Source organism: Nothobranchius furzeri, chromosome 5, assembly GCF_043380555.1.
Source record: "Nothobranchius furzeri strain GRZ-AD chromosome 5, NfurGRZ-RIMD1, whole genome shotgun sequence".
NCBI lineage: Eukaryota > Metazoa > Chordata > Actinopteri > Cyprinodontiformes > Nothobranchiidae > Nothobranchius > Nothobranchius furzeri.
The window spans coordinates 64,745,509-64,765,122 of record NC_091745.1 but is presented as its reverse complement, the minus strand read 5'-3'; the positions used below and the strand labels follow the sequence as shown (position 1 = coordinate 64,765,122).

The following is a 19,614-nucleotide window of genomic DNA, read 5'->3' as shown; positions in this document are numbered from 1 at the left end:
AGCAACTCAACCCAAAAATATATTAACCAGTATATAACTGCACGCACACAACACGCCTGCAGCAACAGTTAGGACTCCTCCCTCCCTTTTAAAAGAGTTTTCGCTTCTGAGGACATTGTGGTTGTAAAGCCACATGTTAGTAGTCTGGCCCCGGTGTGATCAACCAGTTTCTGCGGGAATGTGACGGCGGAACCGGTTCGCGGCAGCGCAAGTCCCCCCCCCCCCCGCCTATCTAATAGCGTTGCGCTTACGATTTTATAGACTTTTTTTTACGAGCTTAGGGCATGTCTAGCCTGTGTAATAATCCGGGGCTTGGGTGAATCACTTTTGAAAAGTTTTTTACTTACCCGGACACCGAGCTCTCGCCTTCCTCGCTGATGATTCTGACATGCTTGCGTTTAAGATGCTGCATCATCACTGTAGTACTCCCGTGCCACGCAAAGTCTGACCTACAAACATTGAAGGTAACGAATGTCTTCGCCTGATTTAACTGAAAATGCTCCCAAACTTTAGGAGTTTTTACTTTTTTTGGGTCTCACTGCTTCTGCCATGTTCCTCTTCCAAACACCTGCCGGCTCTGCTGTCTGCGCGCAACGGCGGGCGGGAGGGGAGGGGGCTTTTGGAATAGTTGTGCAACACAATGAAATGATGACGCAATTCGTTGCCAACGCTTTTAGTAATCGATTTTCATCGAATTTATCGATTCGTTGTTGCAGCCCTAATGCATACCCACTTTTTGCACCACTGTGATAGGCCCTTTCAGGTAGGCGGCCTTGGGGATCAACCCAGTGGCATGATGACTGAACACCGGTCCAGAAACACAACACCGGCCCTTGTGAACCCAAATATCAGACCGGCCCACCGGGAATAGTCCACACCCTCCCGTCTAGCCGCTCCGGGCCTGGGTCCAGTTTGATTCAGTAAAATAAATTCAGAACAAATAAAATCTATGCACACAGTAAAAAGCCAATTAGCTAAATCTGACAGAGATCAAGGAACCAGAACTTTGATCCAATAATCCATCAAAGCAGCACCACATGTAGGGCGGCATTAAAAATTTATGTTAAATATTTAAAATTCATAAACAAAGTTTAAAAAGCTAATTTATGATTGAATTGTTTTTTATTTATGGGTTAGGCTTTTGTATTTTAGCTAAAGAAGAAAAAAGAAAATGTGAGAAAATATAACATTTTTCTCTTCCACACATTTAAAATGAAGCTTCAGCTGTTTGTGAGATGAACTTTCTACAAACACCATCTCTGCTCCTCCTGGATCCTGGACTCAGGTTGTTCCAGAGACTGAACTGAACTTCAGCCACAAACAGATGAACTCGGTCCAGTTCCTGCTGGTTTCTCACAGATACTTTTATAAGCTAAGATACAGACGTCATCATTCCAGATGTTCAGATCTTCAGCTCCTCTCGTCAAAATCGTCACACAGTCCTCTCCAGATGCACTGCGTGCTTTAGAGTTATCGGGCTGTCCTTCTAACCAAAACTTCATTCTGACAGATGAGTAAAAAGAACAAAATCCATTAAAACTGGAGACACTGATCCAGAAAAGCCTTGTCAAGTTGATTTTCTGAAACTGACTGAAATATTCACACAACCATCAGACCTGCTGTTCAGTGGAGATCCGTCCACCCAGGTCCAGTTGCCTTCTACCTCTGAGTCTGTCAGTCCGATCCAGAAACTTTCCCAAATACCATCCATCACAACGGTTTCCACTTTCTCCACCAGGAACTCCTGAATCAAATCAGATGAAAATGACTCAGAGACGTTTCTGAGCTCAGATGAAGAAACATGATGATGAAATCTGTGAGAACATGAACCTGCAGCAGTGTTTCATACCTGCTCCTCTCTGCTGTCGATCTTCACCAGGTCTGCTCCCAGATCCTCACAGAAACTTCTGCTCTCTTTCCAGGATAAGCTAATGTTACTGAAATAATAACACTTGTCTCCATGTTTCTCCCAGTTTCTGTCCAACTTCAGACAAAAGTGATCTTAGAACAGATGAGAACAAAGACTGGATTCATCCAGGAGGAAGAAATCTCTGTAGATGTTTGTGTGATTAGGAGGCAGCAGGAGGCGTCTTCTGTCCTGCAGTTACCATCTAACTTCCTGTTCCTGTGGCTCCATCAATGTTTCTTTAACATCATTACAGGACAGAAAGGTCAGGAGGAGAAAACATCTACTTACATGTCATCTACAGTGGGCTGTGCTACTCAGAATGTTTTAACTGAAAGATCATTAAAAATGTGTATTTATGTTTTCTTACAGCATCAGTGATGAATATATTAGCTAGTGGTTGGTCTAAACACTCAGGGAAAGAAAATAACACCTTGTTATTAGTTGTATATTGTAAGGAATTAGAGAAAAACATTATATATGATCCAGAAAGACTCAGATTAAACCATCCTGACAGGCCTGAATCAGACCTCCAGGCTGAACCTTCTGGACTCTTTCAAACCCGACATTCTCACCTGAGATGTGTTTTCTCAGAGCTTCAGTCTCCTCACTTAGAACCTTAATGTCCTCCTGTAGAGCTCCTTTCTCCTCCTTCAGGGTTTGGAGAGTTTTGTTGGCTCTAATTTTATCAAAAGCTGATTAAAGAAAAGACAGAAGTTAAAATCAGATGAAATCAGAATAACAGAGTTCTCCTCTTGTCCTCTAACACATGAAATAGTAAATAAATCAGTCAGAACCCACCGAGTCTGTAGATAATGATGAGAGCGGCAGCCAGCAGAGCCCAGAGAAGCAGATTTGACTTCCTGTTTGGTTTTTCATGCTGAGAGGCAGCAGCTTCACCTGAGGAGCATTTAGAGGAGAACCACATCAACATCTGGACCCACTCACAACATACAACCCACATCTGGAAAGGGAAGTGAAGGAAAGAAAGTCAAGTGTGTTGCTGAAAGGACACAATAGAACAGGAATGATCTGGGATTGAACCGACAACCTTCACATTACTGGACGACCCACTAATCCTCCTCACCCACTGGTTCCAGCTTTAATTAATTCTAAGAGGAAGTAAAGTTCTCACCTTCTGTGGAGCTCTGTGGGCGACTCATCATGGAGAGTCTGAAACACACCTGTTTAAAACTAGAAATCAGCAGCGTGTTTCCTTAAGCATGGATGGTTGTAGACACACATGTTGTTTACAAAATAATGTTAATTATAAGATCTTAAACTATAAAAATGATCATTAATGACTCAGTGAGTAAATCCTCTGAATTCTAATGTAGAAAACTGAGAATTTCTGACCTAATGAGAGTTTAATGAGACGTAAAAACATTTTGTTTAGTTCTTAAATGAAGAAAAAAATCCTCTAAACTCACCATGAAAGTGTCGTTGCTCTTCTGTAGATTCACCAGAACAAACTTTATCTCAGCACGATTAATCTAAACCAGCTTCCTGCTGATCTCATCGGAAGAGAAGGAGGGTGAGTTACGTTTTGTCATGAAAGGTTTCATTGTAACAAACAAAAATACAAATATTCAGAATCTTTGCTGTCAAGTCATTTTTTTCACTCAAAAAACCCACAGATGTGTCAAAATGTCCCTGTTATGTAAACTGGTTTTTATGGGTTAAGCTGGTATGGCAACCATCAGAAAACATCTTATCTCCATGGTAACGTTTCCTGTTTCTAACCTCTTACATCGCAGACTCTTACAGATTAGCGTTGGGTCCAACGTTATCCGTTTTCTTCAGTAATTATGTTTGTTGGGTTTCAAATATATTAAAATTTACAATGTTTGCTGATGACACAAATGTTTTTGTTCAGGCAAAAAATTAAATAGGTTAATGGAAATACTATCTGCATACATATATATATATATAGATACATTTATATATATATATATATATATATATATATATATATATACACATACATATATATGCACATATATATATACATATATATATATATATATATATATATATATATATACATATATATACATATATATATACATGTATACACACATATAGGGCTGCAGCAAACGATTATTTGGATAATCGATTAATCGGATGGGGTCTCGACACGATTAATCGGATTACATAGGGACATTTTTAAAAACTGCTAGGGAAACGTTATTTTTCTCCTTCCTTCACTTTATTAAACACAACATTATTAGAAAACAGTTCAATAGCAGAAAAACAACATGCCATCACCTAAATTGTCTTATAAGGTGTATAGACAGAGACCCTAAGCTACACCTATCTGTGACCTAAAATGCTTGGTCCAAGTTAAACAGCTTAAAGAGCAAGTCAACCCCTACCAGAGTCTAACTCCACTCCCGCTTCATGTTTGAAAAATGCAACACATGCTGTTGCCTGGCAGACCGAGAGGGCGGAGCCGCTAACAAATACACACACACTCAGGCTCACGACAGCATTGTGACATCATAATGTACCAGTTTACATCATAGCATACTTCTTAGCCAATAGCGGTGGCAGATTTAAATTAAAATACAGTGCAGAGTTTTTACCTGTCAACGGCACAACACTGCCAGTTTTAGGCAGAATATTTAAATTTTAACTAAGATGCACTGAAGTGCCAAATTATTGACGACACGTGTCTGCAGCACGATTAAACACTCGTTTATTTAGTTTATCAGTAAAAAAAAGTTTATTTGGGGGTGACTTGCTCTTTAAGGGCAATTCTCATCTGTTTTGTTTGATCTCATCTGTAGACATTTATTATAATTGGGGATGTCAAACAACTAATTTTTAAATGTAATTAAACATAGGCTGTGAATTAATCAAAATTAATCACTATTTCCAAAAATGACTGAAAAAATACCAAATAAAACAAAAGTAAATGAATGCCATCCTCCTTGTGATGATGCCCTGGGCAACTGCCATAAAGTCACATCAAGAAATGCTGCTGATCATTCCAATGATCCCAAATAGACTCACATTAGGCCACATGAAAGCAACTGAACCCAAAAATATATTAACCAGTATATAACTGCACGCACACAACACGCCTGCAGCAACAGTTAGGACTCCTCCCTCCCTTTTAAAAGCGTTTTCGCTCCCGAGGACATTGTGGTTGTAAAGCCACATGTTAGTAGTCTGGCCCCGGTGTGATCAACCAGTTTCTGCGGGAATGTGACGGCGGAATCGGTTCGCAGCGACGCGAGGATTGAGCTGCTTGGCTGATCTGATGTGGGTCAGGTTCTGGTGGTCCGTCCAGATGGTGAACGGCTGGGTGGTGCCAAGTAGCCACTGCCTCCATTCCTCCAATGCCCACTTTATGGCCAGCAGCTCGCGATCCCCTACGCCGTACTTCTGCTGGGTGGTGGAAAACTTCCTGGAGAAGTAGGCGCAGGGATGAAGCCTGTTGTCGGGCCCGGCTTGGGACAAGATGGCACCGGCTTCAACATCCGAGGCGTCGACCTCGACCACAAAGGGGACTGCATGATCCGGATGGCGGAGGATAGGAGCCGACGTGAAACGGGCGACTAGGTGTTGGAAGGCCCGAACGGCGTCAGGAGTCAGCCGGAACGGTTGGCTCGGAGGGCTTGGTCGGGTGAGAGAAGTGAGAGGTGCCACAATGGTGCTAAAGTCCTTAATAAAACGGCGGTAAAAGTTGCAGAAACCCAGAAAACTCTGCAGTTGTTTCAGGCTCGTCGGGAGGGGCCAGTCTCTCACCGCCTGGACTTTCTGAGGGTCCATGGTTAGTCCTTTATCTGAAATCATGTAGCCCAGGAATGATACGGACCGCTGGTGGAAGGAGCACTTCTCGGGCTTAACAGGTTATTGTCCAGGAGCCGGGTTAGAACAGCGCGAACATGGTGGAGGTGTTCGGCCTCGGACTTGGAGTAGATCAGGATGTCATCCAGGTAGGCAAACACCCACCGTCCCAACATGTCGCGGAGGACATCGTTTATGAGGCGTTGAAAAACGGCGGGGCTATTGCACAGCCCGAAGGGCATTACCTGGTACTCCCAGTGACCGGTGGGTGTGATGAAAGCGGTCTTCCACTCATCTCCAGCTTTAATACGGACCAGATTGTAGGCGCTCCGGAGGTCCAGCTTGGTGAAGATCCGCGCCTGGGAGATGGCGTCCAGGGCAGATGTGAGGAGCGGCAGAGGATGACGGTCTTTGACTGTGATTTTGTTCAGACCTCGGTAATCGATACAGGGGCGGAGATCACCCTCCTTTTTCCTGACAAAGAAGAAGCCTGCGGCACCCGGGGAGGAGGAAGGTCGAATGAAACCCTGCTGGAGGGCCTGGTCAATATATTCCTCCATGGCTCTGGACTCAGCGGGAGAGAGAGAAAAAAGGCGCCCCCGGGGTGGACTGGTTCCTGGTTGCAGCTTGATTTCCATGTCGTACGGGCGGTGAGGCAGCAGTGTGGTGGCGCGCCGCTTGTCGAACACCGCAGCCAGGTCCCGGTAGGGCAGTGGCAGATTGGGCGGTGTTTGGCCAGTGTCACCGTCCGGGCAGTCTGGCATGGATGTAGGAGGAGAGAGGTGGGCCTGGCACTGGGTCCCCCATTCCAAAATGCGGCCCTGGGACCAGGAAATCCGGGGGTCGTGGAGACGGAGCCAGGGAAATCCCAGGATTAGAGGAGAGGAGGGAGCACATATGATCAGGAACTGGAGGGTCTCTCGGTGGCCTTGGACAATCATCTGGAGTGGCTGGGTTCGGTTTTGGATCGGATTGGGTTGGAGGGGCCTACCGTCCACCGAGGTCACAGGCACAACTCTCTCCAAGGGGGTCATGGGGATCCGTAGGCGCTTAGCCAGATCCATGTCCATAAAATTGTCAGCGGCCCCCGAGTCCAACAGCGCGTGCATCTGAAGTGAGGTCTCACCATGAAGGAGGGTAACATGAAGAAGGAGTCGATTTGAAGAGGCGGGGGCTGAAGGTGACCCAGGCTGAGCGAACCCGATACTCAGTGGGTTCCTTCGTTTCCCAAACGTAATGGACAGTTCAGGCGTCTGTGGTGGGAGGAGCCACAATAGGCACAGAGACCCTCGCGCCACCGTCGCTGTCTCTCCTCTGGAGGAAGGTGGCCTGATTGCATGGGCTCATCAGTAGAAGCGGGTCCGGGAGCAGGCGTGGGGGAACGAGGAAGAGGGCCAGGTGCCCCGGATGGGCGAGTGAAGGGCTTGGGCCGAACCAGAACCCGCTGATCCATGCGCAGCGCCAAATCGACCACTTCATCCAGGGTCTGGGGCAGTTCCTTTCCCGCCATCTCATCACGGATGTAGGTCGCCAGTCCCTCCAAGAAGACGGCTCGGAGGGCAGAGTCATCCCACCGCAGCTTGGCGGAGATGGTGCGGAACTCTGACGCATAAGCGCACACCGTGCGCTCCCGCTGGCGGAGCTTTAGGAGTTGTGTTTCTGCTCCCACTTCGCTGCTGGGTGGAACAAAAGTCTTTCTGAGGGCGGACACAAAAGCAGCATAGTCATTGCAAGCCGGTGATTTGGAATTATAAAGCGCAGCGGCCCACTCAGCCGCGCGTCCGGAGAGCAGGGAGGTGAGATGCGCCACCCGAGAGCGCACAGTGGGGAAGCGCCCTGGCTGGCACTCAAACTGCATGTCGAGGGTGGCGAGTAGACCGTCTGGGCTCCCCGTCTCTCCGTTCCACCTCTCTGGGAGACTAAAGTGCAGCCCCTCTGTTGGTGGAGCGAGGGCTTGCTGCTGGAGAGCATGGAGGGCTGTGGATAATTGTAGGATGAGATCAGTCTGGGAGTTTTGTTTGGTGTGGAGCCGATCGATCAGGGCGTGGAGCTGAATGAGTTCATTTTCCATTTGCTCCGTCTTTCTTTTCATGCGCTCGAACTCCGCTGGATCTACGGACTCAGTCATCCTGTCACGATGGTCGACTGGATACGGGAGTTGAACTCGGTAAGGATGTTTGACGTCTGGATTATTCGGTAGAGAACTCTGATCAGGGGTTTCAATGAAACGATGACTGAGTGAAGAGCCGGTGCGGCGTCTTCCATATATAGGCTTGGGTGTGACTGGGAGAATGCTGGGAGTTCCCGCGAGGAGCTTGCTGGGAAATGTGGTCCAAGATGGAGGCCGGTTAGCTGGGAGAGGCCGGTTTGGGGGCTTGGGTTCTGACACCTGGACACCGAGCTCTCTCCTTCCTCGCTGATGATTCTGACATGCTTGCGTTTAAGACGCTGCATCATCACCGTAGTATCCCCGTGCCATGCTAAGTCTGACCTACAAACGTTGCATGTCTTCGCCTGATTTAACTGAAAATGCTCCCAAACTTTAGAAGTTTTTACTTTTTTGGGGTCTCGCTGCTTCTGCCATGTTCCTCTTACAAACACCTGCCGGCTCTCCACCGGTCTGCGCAGAGCGGCGGGCGGGAGGGGAGGGGGCTTTTGGAAGAGTTGCGCAACACAACGTATCGATGACGCAATTCGTTGCCAACGCTTTTAGTAATCGATTTTCATCGAATTTATCGATTCGTTGTTGCAGCCCTAGTTGAAGGAGTCTTTTATCAGATGTATAAAACATGTCAGGAAATGAAATGAAACGATTTTTTTTCTCACTAATTAGATCACTGCACTTCTTCTGAAGAAGGTCTCCTCAAGAGCAGAAAGGTACATTTAATTTTACAAATTGAGATCGACGACTGCTGAGCTTTATTGTTGATGCTTCTGCAGTAGGATTTAACTTCCCGCTAAAACAAATCCCAGGTAGACCCTAAATATTCAGGCTCCGTCATTTATTAGTGTTTTGTTTTCCTCAGTTTCTTCCTGACAAAGAAAATGACTCAACATCTCTTTCCTTTGTTTAGTCTGTGATGTTCTCATATTTTGACAACTGCACAAAAACATGGCATGTATGTGTGTTTGGCTCTCAGCCGGCTGCGATGACAGCCTCATGCTTGTGTTCTGGATGGAAGTCGCGGCACTGATCCTTAGCCAGGATGTGTGCTGCTGAAAGCTAAGGCACTAATAGATGTCTTGTTTTGCTGAATATTCCTGCACCTGCAGCTGACCTCAGATGCCCTCGGAGATGGAGTATTTCTGGCTTCCCTCTGGTTTTGTAAGTGATACAGTGTGATAAATTATCTTGAAATAAATAAATGAGCCATCGGAAAGAGTGTGTGTGTGCTCACAGGCGTCTTTCATCACATATAGAATCTGCTCATAAATCCCACCCATACCTTCATGCTTCCATACAGCCGCAGCTAAGCTTCCGTTCTGCGCCGTGTTTTGAGGGGCGTCTTTCAGGGATCTGAATTCAAACAAAGTCATCTCTCACTAGAGATTGTTTAGAAAAAAGATCTCACCGAAGGGCTCCAGTGGAAACACAGACCTCCGTGGTGTCTCCTGTCTCAGCAGGGCACACAGAAAGAGAAGTCCTATTAGACGTGACTAACAAATTACTTTTTTTTTGGTCCAATGGAATTTTCCAGACAGGATATTTTGGAAACGCACGCTTAAAGAGCTTTGTCACGGTACCAAGGAAGGACGGTGGGGCTGAAGTTCTCTCAGTGGGATTTGAAAAGCAGTTATCACTACAAAAGTTGTGCTCTTTTGTAAAAACTGTTAGCACTGTAGAAATTCTGAGAAAGCTGCACAAAAAACAGGGTGGGACGCAGACTCGTTTATTTTCCCACATCACAATACTTCTCAGATGAGGTGAGGCAGAGTGCGACTGACAGAGATATATAAAGCACAGATTTTGAGGCATCAGTTTTAAATATTTTGGCTAAACTTAATACAATAGGAGACGCTTCATCTGTAAGAAGTATAAAATACTCATGTCGCTGTAGTATCAGGTTAACTCAGTTTGGATACAACTAGCTTCTGCTAATAAGGTTCAACTTTCTCTGCAAGTCCAACATTAGAGAAAATGTTAAAGAGCAAGTTAGCTGAGAAACCATTTTTTACATATTCTTTGAAAATGATAAGTCACTCAGAGGTTAACAAGCAGGTTGAATGTGAAAATAGTCTCCTACCCCCATTTGCTGCATTGGCTTCTGATAGAAAATGAATGGCAAAATGCTTGGTTCAGCAAAGCTTGCCAGATGTATGTCACACTGCCACGTAACATTCATGGATTCATCCATCTGCTGTTGTCGTTTTAGTGTCCAGGTACAGCAGAGAATGTCTCGGCTAGTAGAAGCTAACCGTTAGCAACTCCACCATATGGCAGAACTTCTTCAGACTTGTCTTATTTATGTTGGCATAAAACATTAATGTAGCAAAGCAAACGGATTCAATGGTAGAGTTGTGTTGCTGTTATCCAATCAGAGGCGAGATGTCAGGAAATAAGAGTCCAAAACCTTCTGTCTGAAGCTACTTTCTCCTTCAGCTGACTAGAGCTCCCCCCCAGAGAATGACTTACAAGGCACTCATTCCCACTAGCGACCACTGCAAATGCATTCAATATGAGTAAACTTGACCTTTAAAAGTATTTGAGTGTTTTCTGGTTCACGTTTGATGAAGCTATAATACATTTTCCTTCTGTCTGATGTTTGTCCCAATCATATGATTCAGCAATTGATTAAACCAAAGGAACAATTTTGTCTACCATCTGAACCCCCTCTGTACAAATACAAGGCATTAATTCCTCTTACTGACCACTGCAAACGTATTGATTGAACGATTGTTCAACACCTTAAAAAAACCAGACGCACTACTATGTAATGATGTTCTTTTACTTTATAACTCAACATGCAGAATCAGTGTGTGGAAAATTTAAGCCGTGATTGAGTCAAATTCAGCAGAATTGATTCCTCATTCTCACAATGTTTGAGAGGATTTTTGCAACATTCAACTTTAGTTTTCTTAAATTCATAAAGATTTGGCGACAATTTTCTAAACAAAAGATCTGTTAAGGTTCAGCTACAGCGTTTCAATCAGGCCAAGGTCTTGTTTTTAAGTGGACGAGTGCAGCGCCTGACGGATTTGGTGTTTGTTTGGTCCAGATCAATCCAAGAGACAGCTTAATCTTTGGCTCTGGTTAGCAGAAAATTGCAGGTCCATGTCTTGTGGCTGCAAAACAAGCCCAAATCATGAACCCTCCACCACTGTGCTAATTTGAGTTGTTTGTGATGATGGGGTGTGCTTGCGCTGTTGTTTTTTATTCTTTTAATCTGTTATTATTAGATCTAGAAGCAGAACTCTCGGCTGTCCCTCAAAATCTGAACTAACATTGAGCATAAATGTTCTGTTCATGTAAGTCTTCAACTGCTGCTGGAAAAACTCAAACATACCTGAAAGTAACTTGGAAGCAACTTGAATTTAATTTTGCCGACTGTGAAAGATCCTCACAATGTTCTACCTGCTAAAGCAGAAAAAACTCTGACTGACCAGTTATCATTCTCTATTCTGAGTTTAGCCCCTAGCTACTGCCAGTCGGCACACACAGAAGAGGAAACAACGACCCTAACATCTCGGGGATGAACTGGCAGGATTCCTGAAACATTACCCTCGCTGTGTCGTTTACTAGAGTTTTATCTCAGGGTTTCACCGCTCAGTTTTTCTGAGAAATGACTGCATCTGTTAAAAGAGTGAATGTAAGACTAATGCTCTTTTGGGAATCCCAAGTGGCGAGTGCTATCTGGATTTAATGCTAGTAATGAAATCGCCCTTAAGTGGATGAAACAACCATTATGATAATGACAGCAAAATATTAGGATAATGATCCTGGACCCTTTAGTTATGGTAGCTGGTGTGACTCTTAACAGCTCTTTCCATCATGGCGCTTCGGCTTCTTTCTGGGCTTTTCATTAGCTTGTTGGCATCCCATGAAAGGATTAAAGAAGATGAAGAACGATCCATCCTGCATTTTTGGAGCTTTCAAGAGACACGTGGAAATTGTCGCAGCTAAAAACTTTAAACCTAAGAGCTTCAAAGCCGGGCCCTTTATGTGGGGCAGAAGTTCTGCTGCACGCTCCTCAGATGGAGAGGTTGATTGCAACCGTGGCATTTAAGAGTTTAAGGCTGTTCTTATTGTGTGGTCCTCTGTTGACTCCTATACTTTCTCTGCCCTTTGTTTCAAAGACCTGTCGTCTCACTACTTGTCAAAGTCTTCTCTTTAAACAGCAATCCAAAATAGAAGCTAATGATTGAAGTTCCATCCCATATGTTTGTGGTCGCATCGAGGAATAACAAGGACTTTGCATGTGTTTGTGAATTCCCACACATGGGAGCCATTCGGAACATTTAGCTTTTAGTTACGGCTCCTTCAGTGAATTATATACTACGGTGTTTATATATTCTAACGTTGCTATCAGCTAAATTATGTGATGGGACTTCTATTTCTCAAGAGAAACTACATAAACTTCACTGGGCCACCAAGAGATCGGATACAAACAGAAATGGATGTAACAGCCGCTCTGATGTCGGTGGAAAAAGTGTTTTAATTTCAACGTGTAAAAGTGTCACTCTCCCATTTATCATAGCCTTCACTGTTTCTGATAGTTCTCACACTAATGCAAATATAGGATGATTCATCTGGCTGGGTAATGCTCTGAGTGAGGATTTGTGGCAGTTAATCACTGTGAAGTGGAAAGCGAGGTCCTCGTGTCTCATAATGGTAAAGTGAATCGTGTAAAAACATTTACTGCAGACCTATTTTAGACTTTTACGCACCAGATTTCTTTTTTTTTTTATATGCTGAGACTAAGTGAGTAGAAGAACCTCAGCTGAAAGAGGGCAGTCTGCATTGGTGGAGTAGATGATCTTGGAAGAAGACAGACTAGCAAGCTATGTTTTGATTCAAAGGTTCAACCCTCTTTCTTCCGGCTCCACCCCTAAGCCACACCTCTATAATATAGGAAAATGTCACAAGCATTGGATTCTGTCAAACAATCATAAAAACATAATGTTGTCTTACCTTTTTGACTCGTTTGCTCCTTTTTTTTTTCAATAATTTGTAACACACCTACGTAACAGCCACATAACCTCCAGACTTCTGACGGACCCCTCATAGTCCGATGCCGGTCAGGAGTTCTCCGGACTATATCCCGACTATAAGTTTAAGGGAGAGAAGCTACTGGGACTTAGATCACAGATCCAGTCACGAGAACTGGTCTTTTCACTAAGGAAACTCTCTCTGCTACTTCCACCAAGGCTACGTAACCGTCTAAACATTTAGTATGCTAGCTGATATAGCTAGCCCTAGCCTGGCAAGCCATCCTATATATGAGAATACATAGTCTGGCCACTGTCTATTGATGGCTCTCAGTCGTGGGGTGAATATACCATTGTCTTTCAATCTGTCTCCTCATGTTATTGGATAACAGACAACGTGACATACTCACCGCTACGGATGTCAGTCAACGAGGCAGTCCGCCATACTCTGTCACAGAAGATGCAAATATGTCCTTTTTCTAAATAAACAAGTACATCTGTCTGTTTGTGACTCAAATAAACATAAAACATTAAAAAATATAAAATAATCCATGTTTTTTTTTACGTGTTGTGATTGGCCAAAGATGCGAGGTTGCTAGACCGTCAATTTAGCTTCACAAATGACGGTCTTACTTCTAGGCTAAATTACATAATTTTTTTTTTTTGGAAGACAAACTTTTGCAGCTTTAAAGCTGTTTATCTCATACCTGCTGACAGAAAAAAGAAAATTAAGTAGTTTTAATTTACAGCAAAGCCAAAATTACCTTTTTTTAAATCTCGATTCTAGGCTAAGCTAGCCCGGTTCTGGCTTCACTTCCTGATCAGCTTTCTCAAGCCGTAAATGCGTGATTTGTGCACAAGAAGGGGTATGTGCCGATGGGGTGAGATGGTAAGAGAGCAGTTTGATGGACGGGTGCCATCTATACAGGTGCTGGCCAGTAAATTAGAATATCATCAAAAGGTTGAAAATATTTCAGTAATTCCATTCAAAACGTGAAACTTGTACATTATATTCATGCAATGCACACAGACCAATGTATTTCCGATGTTTATTACGTTTAATTTTGATATTTATAGGTGACAACCAATGAAAACATCAAATCTGGTATCTCAGAAAATTAGAATATTCTAAAGGCCAATGAAAAAATGTTTGTTTCTCTAATGTTGGCCAACTGAAAAGAATGAACATGAAAAGAATGTGCATGTATAGCACTCAATACTTAGTCGGGGCTCCTTTTGCCTCAATAACTGCAGTAATGCGGCGTGGCATGGACTCGATCAGTCTGTGGCACTGCTCAGGTGTTATGAGAGCCCAGGTTGCTCTGATAGTCGTCTTCAGCTCCTCTGCATTGTTGGGTCTAGCGTATTGCATCCTCCGCTTCACAATACCCCATAGATTTTCTATGGGGTTAAGGTCAGGCGAGTTTGCTGGCCAATCAAGGACAGGGATACCATGGTCCTTGAACCAGGTGCTGGTGGTTTTGGCACTGTGTGCAGGTGCCAAGTCCTGTTGAAAGGTGAAGTCTGCATCCCCATAAAGTTGGTCAGCAGCAGGAAGCATGAAGTGCTCTAAAACTTCCTGGTAGACGGCTGCATTGACCCTGGACTTCAGGAAACAGAGTGGGCCAACACCGGCAGATGACATGGCACCCCACACCATCACTGACGGTGGAAACTTTACACTGGACCTCATGCAACGTGGATTCTGTGCTTCTCCGCTCTTCCTCCAGACTCTGGGTCCTTGATTTCCAAAGGAAATGCAGAACTTGCTTTCATCAGAAAACATAACTTTGGACCACTCAGCATCAGTCCAGTCCTTTTTGTCCTTGGCCCAGGCGAGACGCTTCTTGCGCTGTTTCTTGTTCAAGAGTGGCTTGACACACGGAATGCGACACCTGAATCCCATGTCTTTCATGAGTCTCCTCGTGGTGGTTCTTGAAGCGCTGACTCCAGCTGCAGTCCACTCTTTGTGGATCTCCCCCACATTTTTGAATGGGTTTGTCGTCACAATTCTCTGCAGGGTGCGGTTATCCCTAGAGCTTGTACACTTTTTTCTACCACATTTTTTCCGTCCCTTCGCCTGTCTGTTAATGTGCTTGGACACAGAGCTCTGCGAACAGCCAGCTTCTTTAGCAATCACTTTTTGTGTCTTGCCCTCCTTGTGCAAGGTGTCAATGATTGTCTTTTGGACAGCTGTTAAGTCAGAAGTCTTCCCCATGATTGTGGTGCCTTCAAAACAAGACTGAGGGACCTTTTAAAGGCCTTTGCAGGTGTTTTGAGTAAATCAGCTGATTAGAGTGGCAGCAGGTGTCTTCTATATTCAGCCTTTTCAGAATATTCTAATTTTTTGAGATACCAAATTTGGAGTTTTCATTAGTTGTCACTTATGAATATCAAATTTAAATGTAATGAACATTGGAAATACATTGGTCTGTGTGCATTGCATGAATATAATGTACAAGTTTCACGTTTTGAATGGAATTACTGAAATATTTTCAACCTTTTGATGATATTCTAATTTACTGGCCAGCACCTGTATATGAGAATTACAAGCAATTTGGCAAAAAATGCTCCAGAAAAACATCTCAAATCCAACCTTCAAGGTTTCTCACATCTGTCCAAATGTCCCTCATCATCTTTTGTTTCCATGCTGCCAAAGAGAGGAATATTCAGCATCAAGCTTACTGGGATGGTGGGACAGAGTTGGTGCAATATCATGTTAGGTCAATGCTGGAGGACAAAAACCTTGATGAAGATGATGATGAATTTTTGGAAATACGCATATCCCCCAGAATCACATTCCACCTTTTTGTTTGTGATAGCAAATGAACTCTAAAAGTGTCCAAACCAACGCAAGGATGTTCATGTCTCCATAACATCGTCGGACAGCTGAATATCTGACAACAGCAGCAGGTCATGTGGCCATCTCTTCCCCAAATGATCTACATTTGCAGATTTCCTACACGGTCCAGTCCAAAAGTTCTGAGTCTGAAAGCAGACTCGGAGTTTGTTGTTTAGTAACTTGACCCTTCTTCTCCAGCTTTCTTCTCAACCACACTGGAATCCTGATTGGCAGTTGTGACAGCTTAAAGCTGTGCTATGAGTCAGTGAAAATCTAAAGCTGTATTCTGGTTCAGCCATGCAGGCAACTACTTGATTTAATATGCTGTTTTATGAAGCATGATTCATATTTCAAAAGCCACCTTTCCAAAGTGGAAATGATTCCATGCTGGAGCTCAGACGGACTTAAAACTTTGATCCTCCTTGGTGATCAGGGTAATTCTCCTCAGTGTGTATGCGTGTGCAAATTTAGTGTTTCTTTTTTCTCATATCAGAAACCAGACATCAGAATTGGCGTTGCTGTGTGATTGCTGTAGCAGTCATCAACATGCCTGAAACAACACAGACTTCTTTCCCATGATCCCCGGCAGTCGGTACACTTGGGTGGTAATCGGTGAATAACCCTGCTCATCACTTTTATCATAAACTACAAGCTCCTTCGAACACATGTTCAATTTTAAACACGCTCTATGTGAAGATGTGACAGCGTTCAGATAACAATCAAAGGAATGCTTTGATCTGATTAATGCTGAAAACAAGCAACTAGATTGGCTTCTTGTGCTTTGATTAAACCACAAAACAATAACTGTGGCAAAAGGAAATAAAACATGTTGATGCAATCCACTTGCTTTGATTCTTCAAAGGCTTTGTCAAGTTTAAATACTAAGAAATAGTAAAAGTCACATGATGCAAGTCTGTTCCATTTAACAGTTTTCGCTGACCAAGAAAGGACAGTGTCCTCGTAAGTAAGGTGCCTGGCCTCGCAAGGCCAGGCGCCATGACATTGAGAAACACCCCTGGTTTGTTAGCCTGGCAAGCCAGATATAAAAAAATTATATATATATATATATATATATATATATATATACATAGACGGTGAAAATACATCTTTTTTTTCTAAATGAAGGACTTAAATGAATCTATTTGCTCCTGATTCCTATGAAGCCCAAGTCCAAATAGTCCAAAATTTATGTAAAAGCCTTTTCAAACGAGCTGTCACCATCGTTTTCCACTCTGTCGCATCATTACGCCTTCCAGACGTATAGAGGACCCTGATTGGCCCGCAAAGCCGATAGAGCGCTATGATTGGCCCACCATCGTGGATCAGTCACAGCACTCTTATCAGTTTGAAACCCCTGCAGAGAGCTGTGGCTGCTAAGGGCCACAGAGGTTCCAGAGCGTTCCTAGACCAAACTTTGCAAAGCAAGAATTTGGTCTTGTTTACTGGGCTAATGGCTAATGTTTTAGCAATAGCTTTAGCCCCGTGGCGATCTGGTGCTCGAGTGAGTTCAGTTCACGTTCAGAAAAAAAAAACAAGTTCACCAACAATCGTTGAATGAACTCATTCAGGCACAACACTGTTGTGTTGTACTTATAAACCTTTCCCTTCTCAGGTGTGCCTTGGTTTGATGCAGGTTGTGGTTTTCTTTCTTTTTGCTCTCATGGTTTGTTTTTTCTGTTCTGTTAAAGCTTTGAAATGCAGCTGCAATCTCCTCAGTTCCACCTGATTCTCTGATGCGGCTCATATACAAGTGTGAGAACATGCAGGCGTTTTGGGAATTGTAGCAGAATATAAAAGTAACTATATTGACAATAACACTTGGTTATCACAATAGATTACAACCACTATGTGGCATAGTGACGTACCATTCATCTTCCTTACACAAAAAACAAGAAACTTGGCGGGAAAGATAACTTGAAACAATGCACAAGACTACGTCTAAAAAATATTTATTGCACATAGAGTTTATTTCTTTGCATATGTGACATATTTATCACACTGTACAGCCCTGAGAATTCATCCACAACAGATGGCACAAAAATGGCTACACTACAGTGGCACAAAAAACAAAGAAATGGTGATTTCCACCATTTTTATTCATGGGCAGGCTCTTGAAATTGTGTAACACTACAAATTTCTTGGTATAATTATTGACTATTGAGGCCAGTACAGGTGCAGTCTGTAGGCTCACTAAGGCTTTTTTATCAGGAATTGAGAATTTTTAATGTTGACGCCCCTTGAAGATGACGATGATTTACTTTTGTTTTATCACGTCAGCCGTAAAGTTTAGTTTTATTTTTTTCACCCTTAAACAGTAACCCTGAAAACGAACACAGACTAAATAATATTGTAAAGAAGTGTTGCAAAATGATTAGGATAAGTCTCGCACTACCTCCGCAGAACTATATAGGAAACTTTTAACTAATTCAAATTATTATTTAATTGATCTCTAAGGAAATAACAATTAACCTATTCAGGATGGTGGCTTCAGTAAACATGACCAAAATCAAGTTTACCAAACACAAAATTAACTCAGCCAACTTAATCAGATAACCAGCTAAATGCTCATCTGGTTGTTATAGTGATCATTCTCAGTTAAATTTAGCAATTTTACCCAAAGGAAAAAACCCCCCAGATCTTTTAATATTTAATGGGGTTTATTGTCGTTTATTCCACATGGAAAACCATCAGAAATATTTTAAATATGGTTTTTCAAAAACTACAAAAATCAAACAAAAACAAGTGAAAAGAAAATCAAATAAACAGCCTTGTTTTGTGGTTTGAAGCAGATTTGTCTAATTTTATGCTCTATTAATTTAAATCAAAACAATGGAGTCCAGGCTGTTTTTGAGGTAAAAATAACCCACTTTTAGGTAAAAGTTCTTTTTTTGTGGCATTTTAAATTCCCCTCTTTTGGAAAATTGTTTCCTTCTGTTAATTCAATAAAAGCACTGCAGTGAGGACAACTTTGTAAACACTAAACACGTGTTTGTGTGATTTTGTTTTCCTAACAATGACCTCACCTCTTCCTCTGTCTCAGGACACCGATCGTTGGGAGAGGTCAGCACCCAAAGTCGCTGAGATGGCATCAGCCTTGATCCGGGACAGGAACCCTGCCTTGGTGGGACAGCTTCTACAGGCGTGAAGGGATAAACTCATCAGAGCTGCGTTTGGGAATTTCTTTGACCTCTCATGAAGAGTAAAGGGGTATTTCTATTGTATGATGTTTGTGGGGAAGCTTGTGTCATCAAGGATATAACATCAAATTAGTGGTTTTTCATCAATATTCGATTAAAAGATGATAATTTCTGCATAGAGTTTAGATACTTTGAGCAGATCACTTTAGGTGGTCGCACCAGGAGATGCTCATTGTTCTGGAGCAAAAGGATGACATTACATTGGTTTGCTGCTTCAGATGATGTTTACATGGACTGTTTTCAGCAGCTGATTAATCCCCAATTTCATGTGTTAGTATTTACAGCTCAGAATCAGCTGCAGTGTGTGTGTGTGTGTGTGTGTGTGTGTGTGTGTGTGTGTGTGTGTGTGTGTGTGTGTGTGTGTGTGCGTGCGTGTGTGTGTGTGCACGCTGTAGTAAAGGGACTTGTCATCACTCGATGCAGCAGCATCTCTCATGTGTTTCTGATCTGCTCTGGATACCAACAGAGCTGTGTGGTACTGACATGTCGAGCTTTGGCAGAACAGCCAACACATTCTTGTTTTTATTTTTTTATTTTATTTATTCTTTAATCTGGAATCACTTGAAGTGCAGTGGATCTACAGTACATCACAGGTTTGCATCAACCACCCACACAACAATTAAGGAGGAATTTGATTAAATGCGTGTCAGATGCGTTGATTTACCAGCTGATGGAGCTGTGCAGGAATGCAACATATGCAACAACACAGTTGAAACTGGTTTTTCTTG

General features: G+C 43.1%; 2 protein-coding genes across 5 annotated transcripts in view; one reads left to right on the top strand and one right to left on the bottom strand.

The window, feature by feature from the left end:
- Positions 1-19,000, top strand: part of crppa (CDP-L-ribitol pyrophosphorylase A) — a 61,171-nt gene extending 42,171 nt beyond the window's left edge. For 2 of the 3 annotated variants that reach the window (XM_054740885.2, XM_015949826.3), the window contains exon 10: positions 18,730-19,000. In XM_054740885.2, the coding sequence (XP_054596860.2) occupies positions 18,730-18,834 (105 nt within the window). In that variant the 3' untranslated portion in view covers positions 18,835-19,000. Of the gene's footprint in view, positions 1-1,738; positions 1,880-1,973; positions 2,172-18,729 lie in introns of all 3 variants that reach the window. The other variant, XR_011520527.1, reaches the window with a different exon arrangement.
- Positions 1,104-3,797, bottom strand: LOC107379198 (hepatic lectin-like). 2 transcript variants are annotated; one of them, XM_054740886.2, is made up of 6 exons: positions 3,042-3,101; positions 2,708-2,806; positions 2,482-2,601; positions 1,850-2,001; positions 1,617-1,744; positions 1,104-1,503 (listed from the first exon to the last, which is right to left on the bottom strand). In XM_054740886.2, exons 1-6 carry the CDS (start codon positions 3,070-3,072, stop codon positions 1,311-1,313), a joined length of 723 nt encoding a protein of 240 aa, XP_054596861.2. In that variant the 5' UTR covers positions 3,073-3,101; the 3' UTR covers positions 1,104-1,310. The 2 variants fall into 2 exon arrangements, with proteins under 2 accessions (XP_054596861.2, XP_070407111.1); XM_070551010.1 differs by having other exon boundaries at positions 2,708-3,797.
- Positions 19,001-19,614: the final 614 nt, after the last annotated feature.

What these genes read in the sequence shown, in the direction of transcription:
- LOC107379198 (XM_070551010.1), bottom strand. Translation starts at nt 2,870, where the DNA reads ATGTGGGTTGTATGTTGTGAGTGGGTCCAGATGTTGATGTGGTTCTCC. An exon ending in TCTGAGAAAACACATCTCAG is followed by an intron (nt 2,002 to 2,481) that starts GTGAGAATGTCG and finishes ATCTGTTCTAAG; the next exon opens with ATCACTTTTGTCTGAAGTTG. An exon ending in GGATCTCCACTGAACAGCAG is followed by an intron (nt 1,504 to 1,616) that starts GTCTGATGGTTG and finishes CTCATCTGTCAG; the next exon opens with AATGAAGTTTTGGTTAGAAG.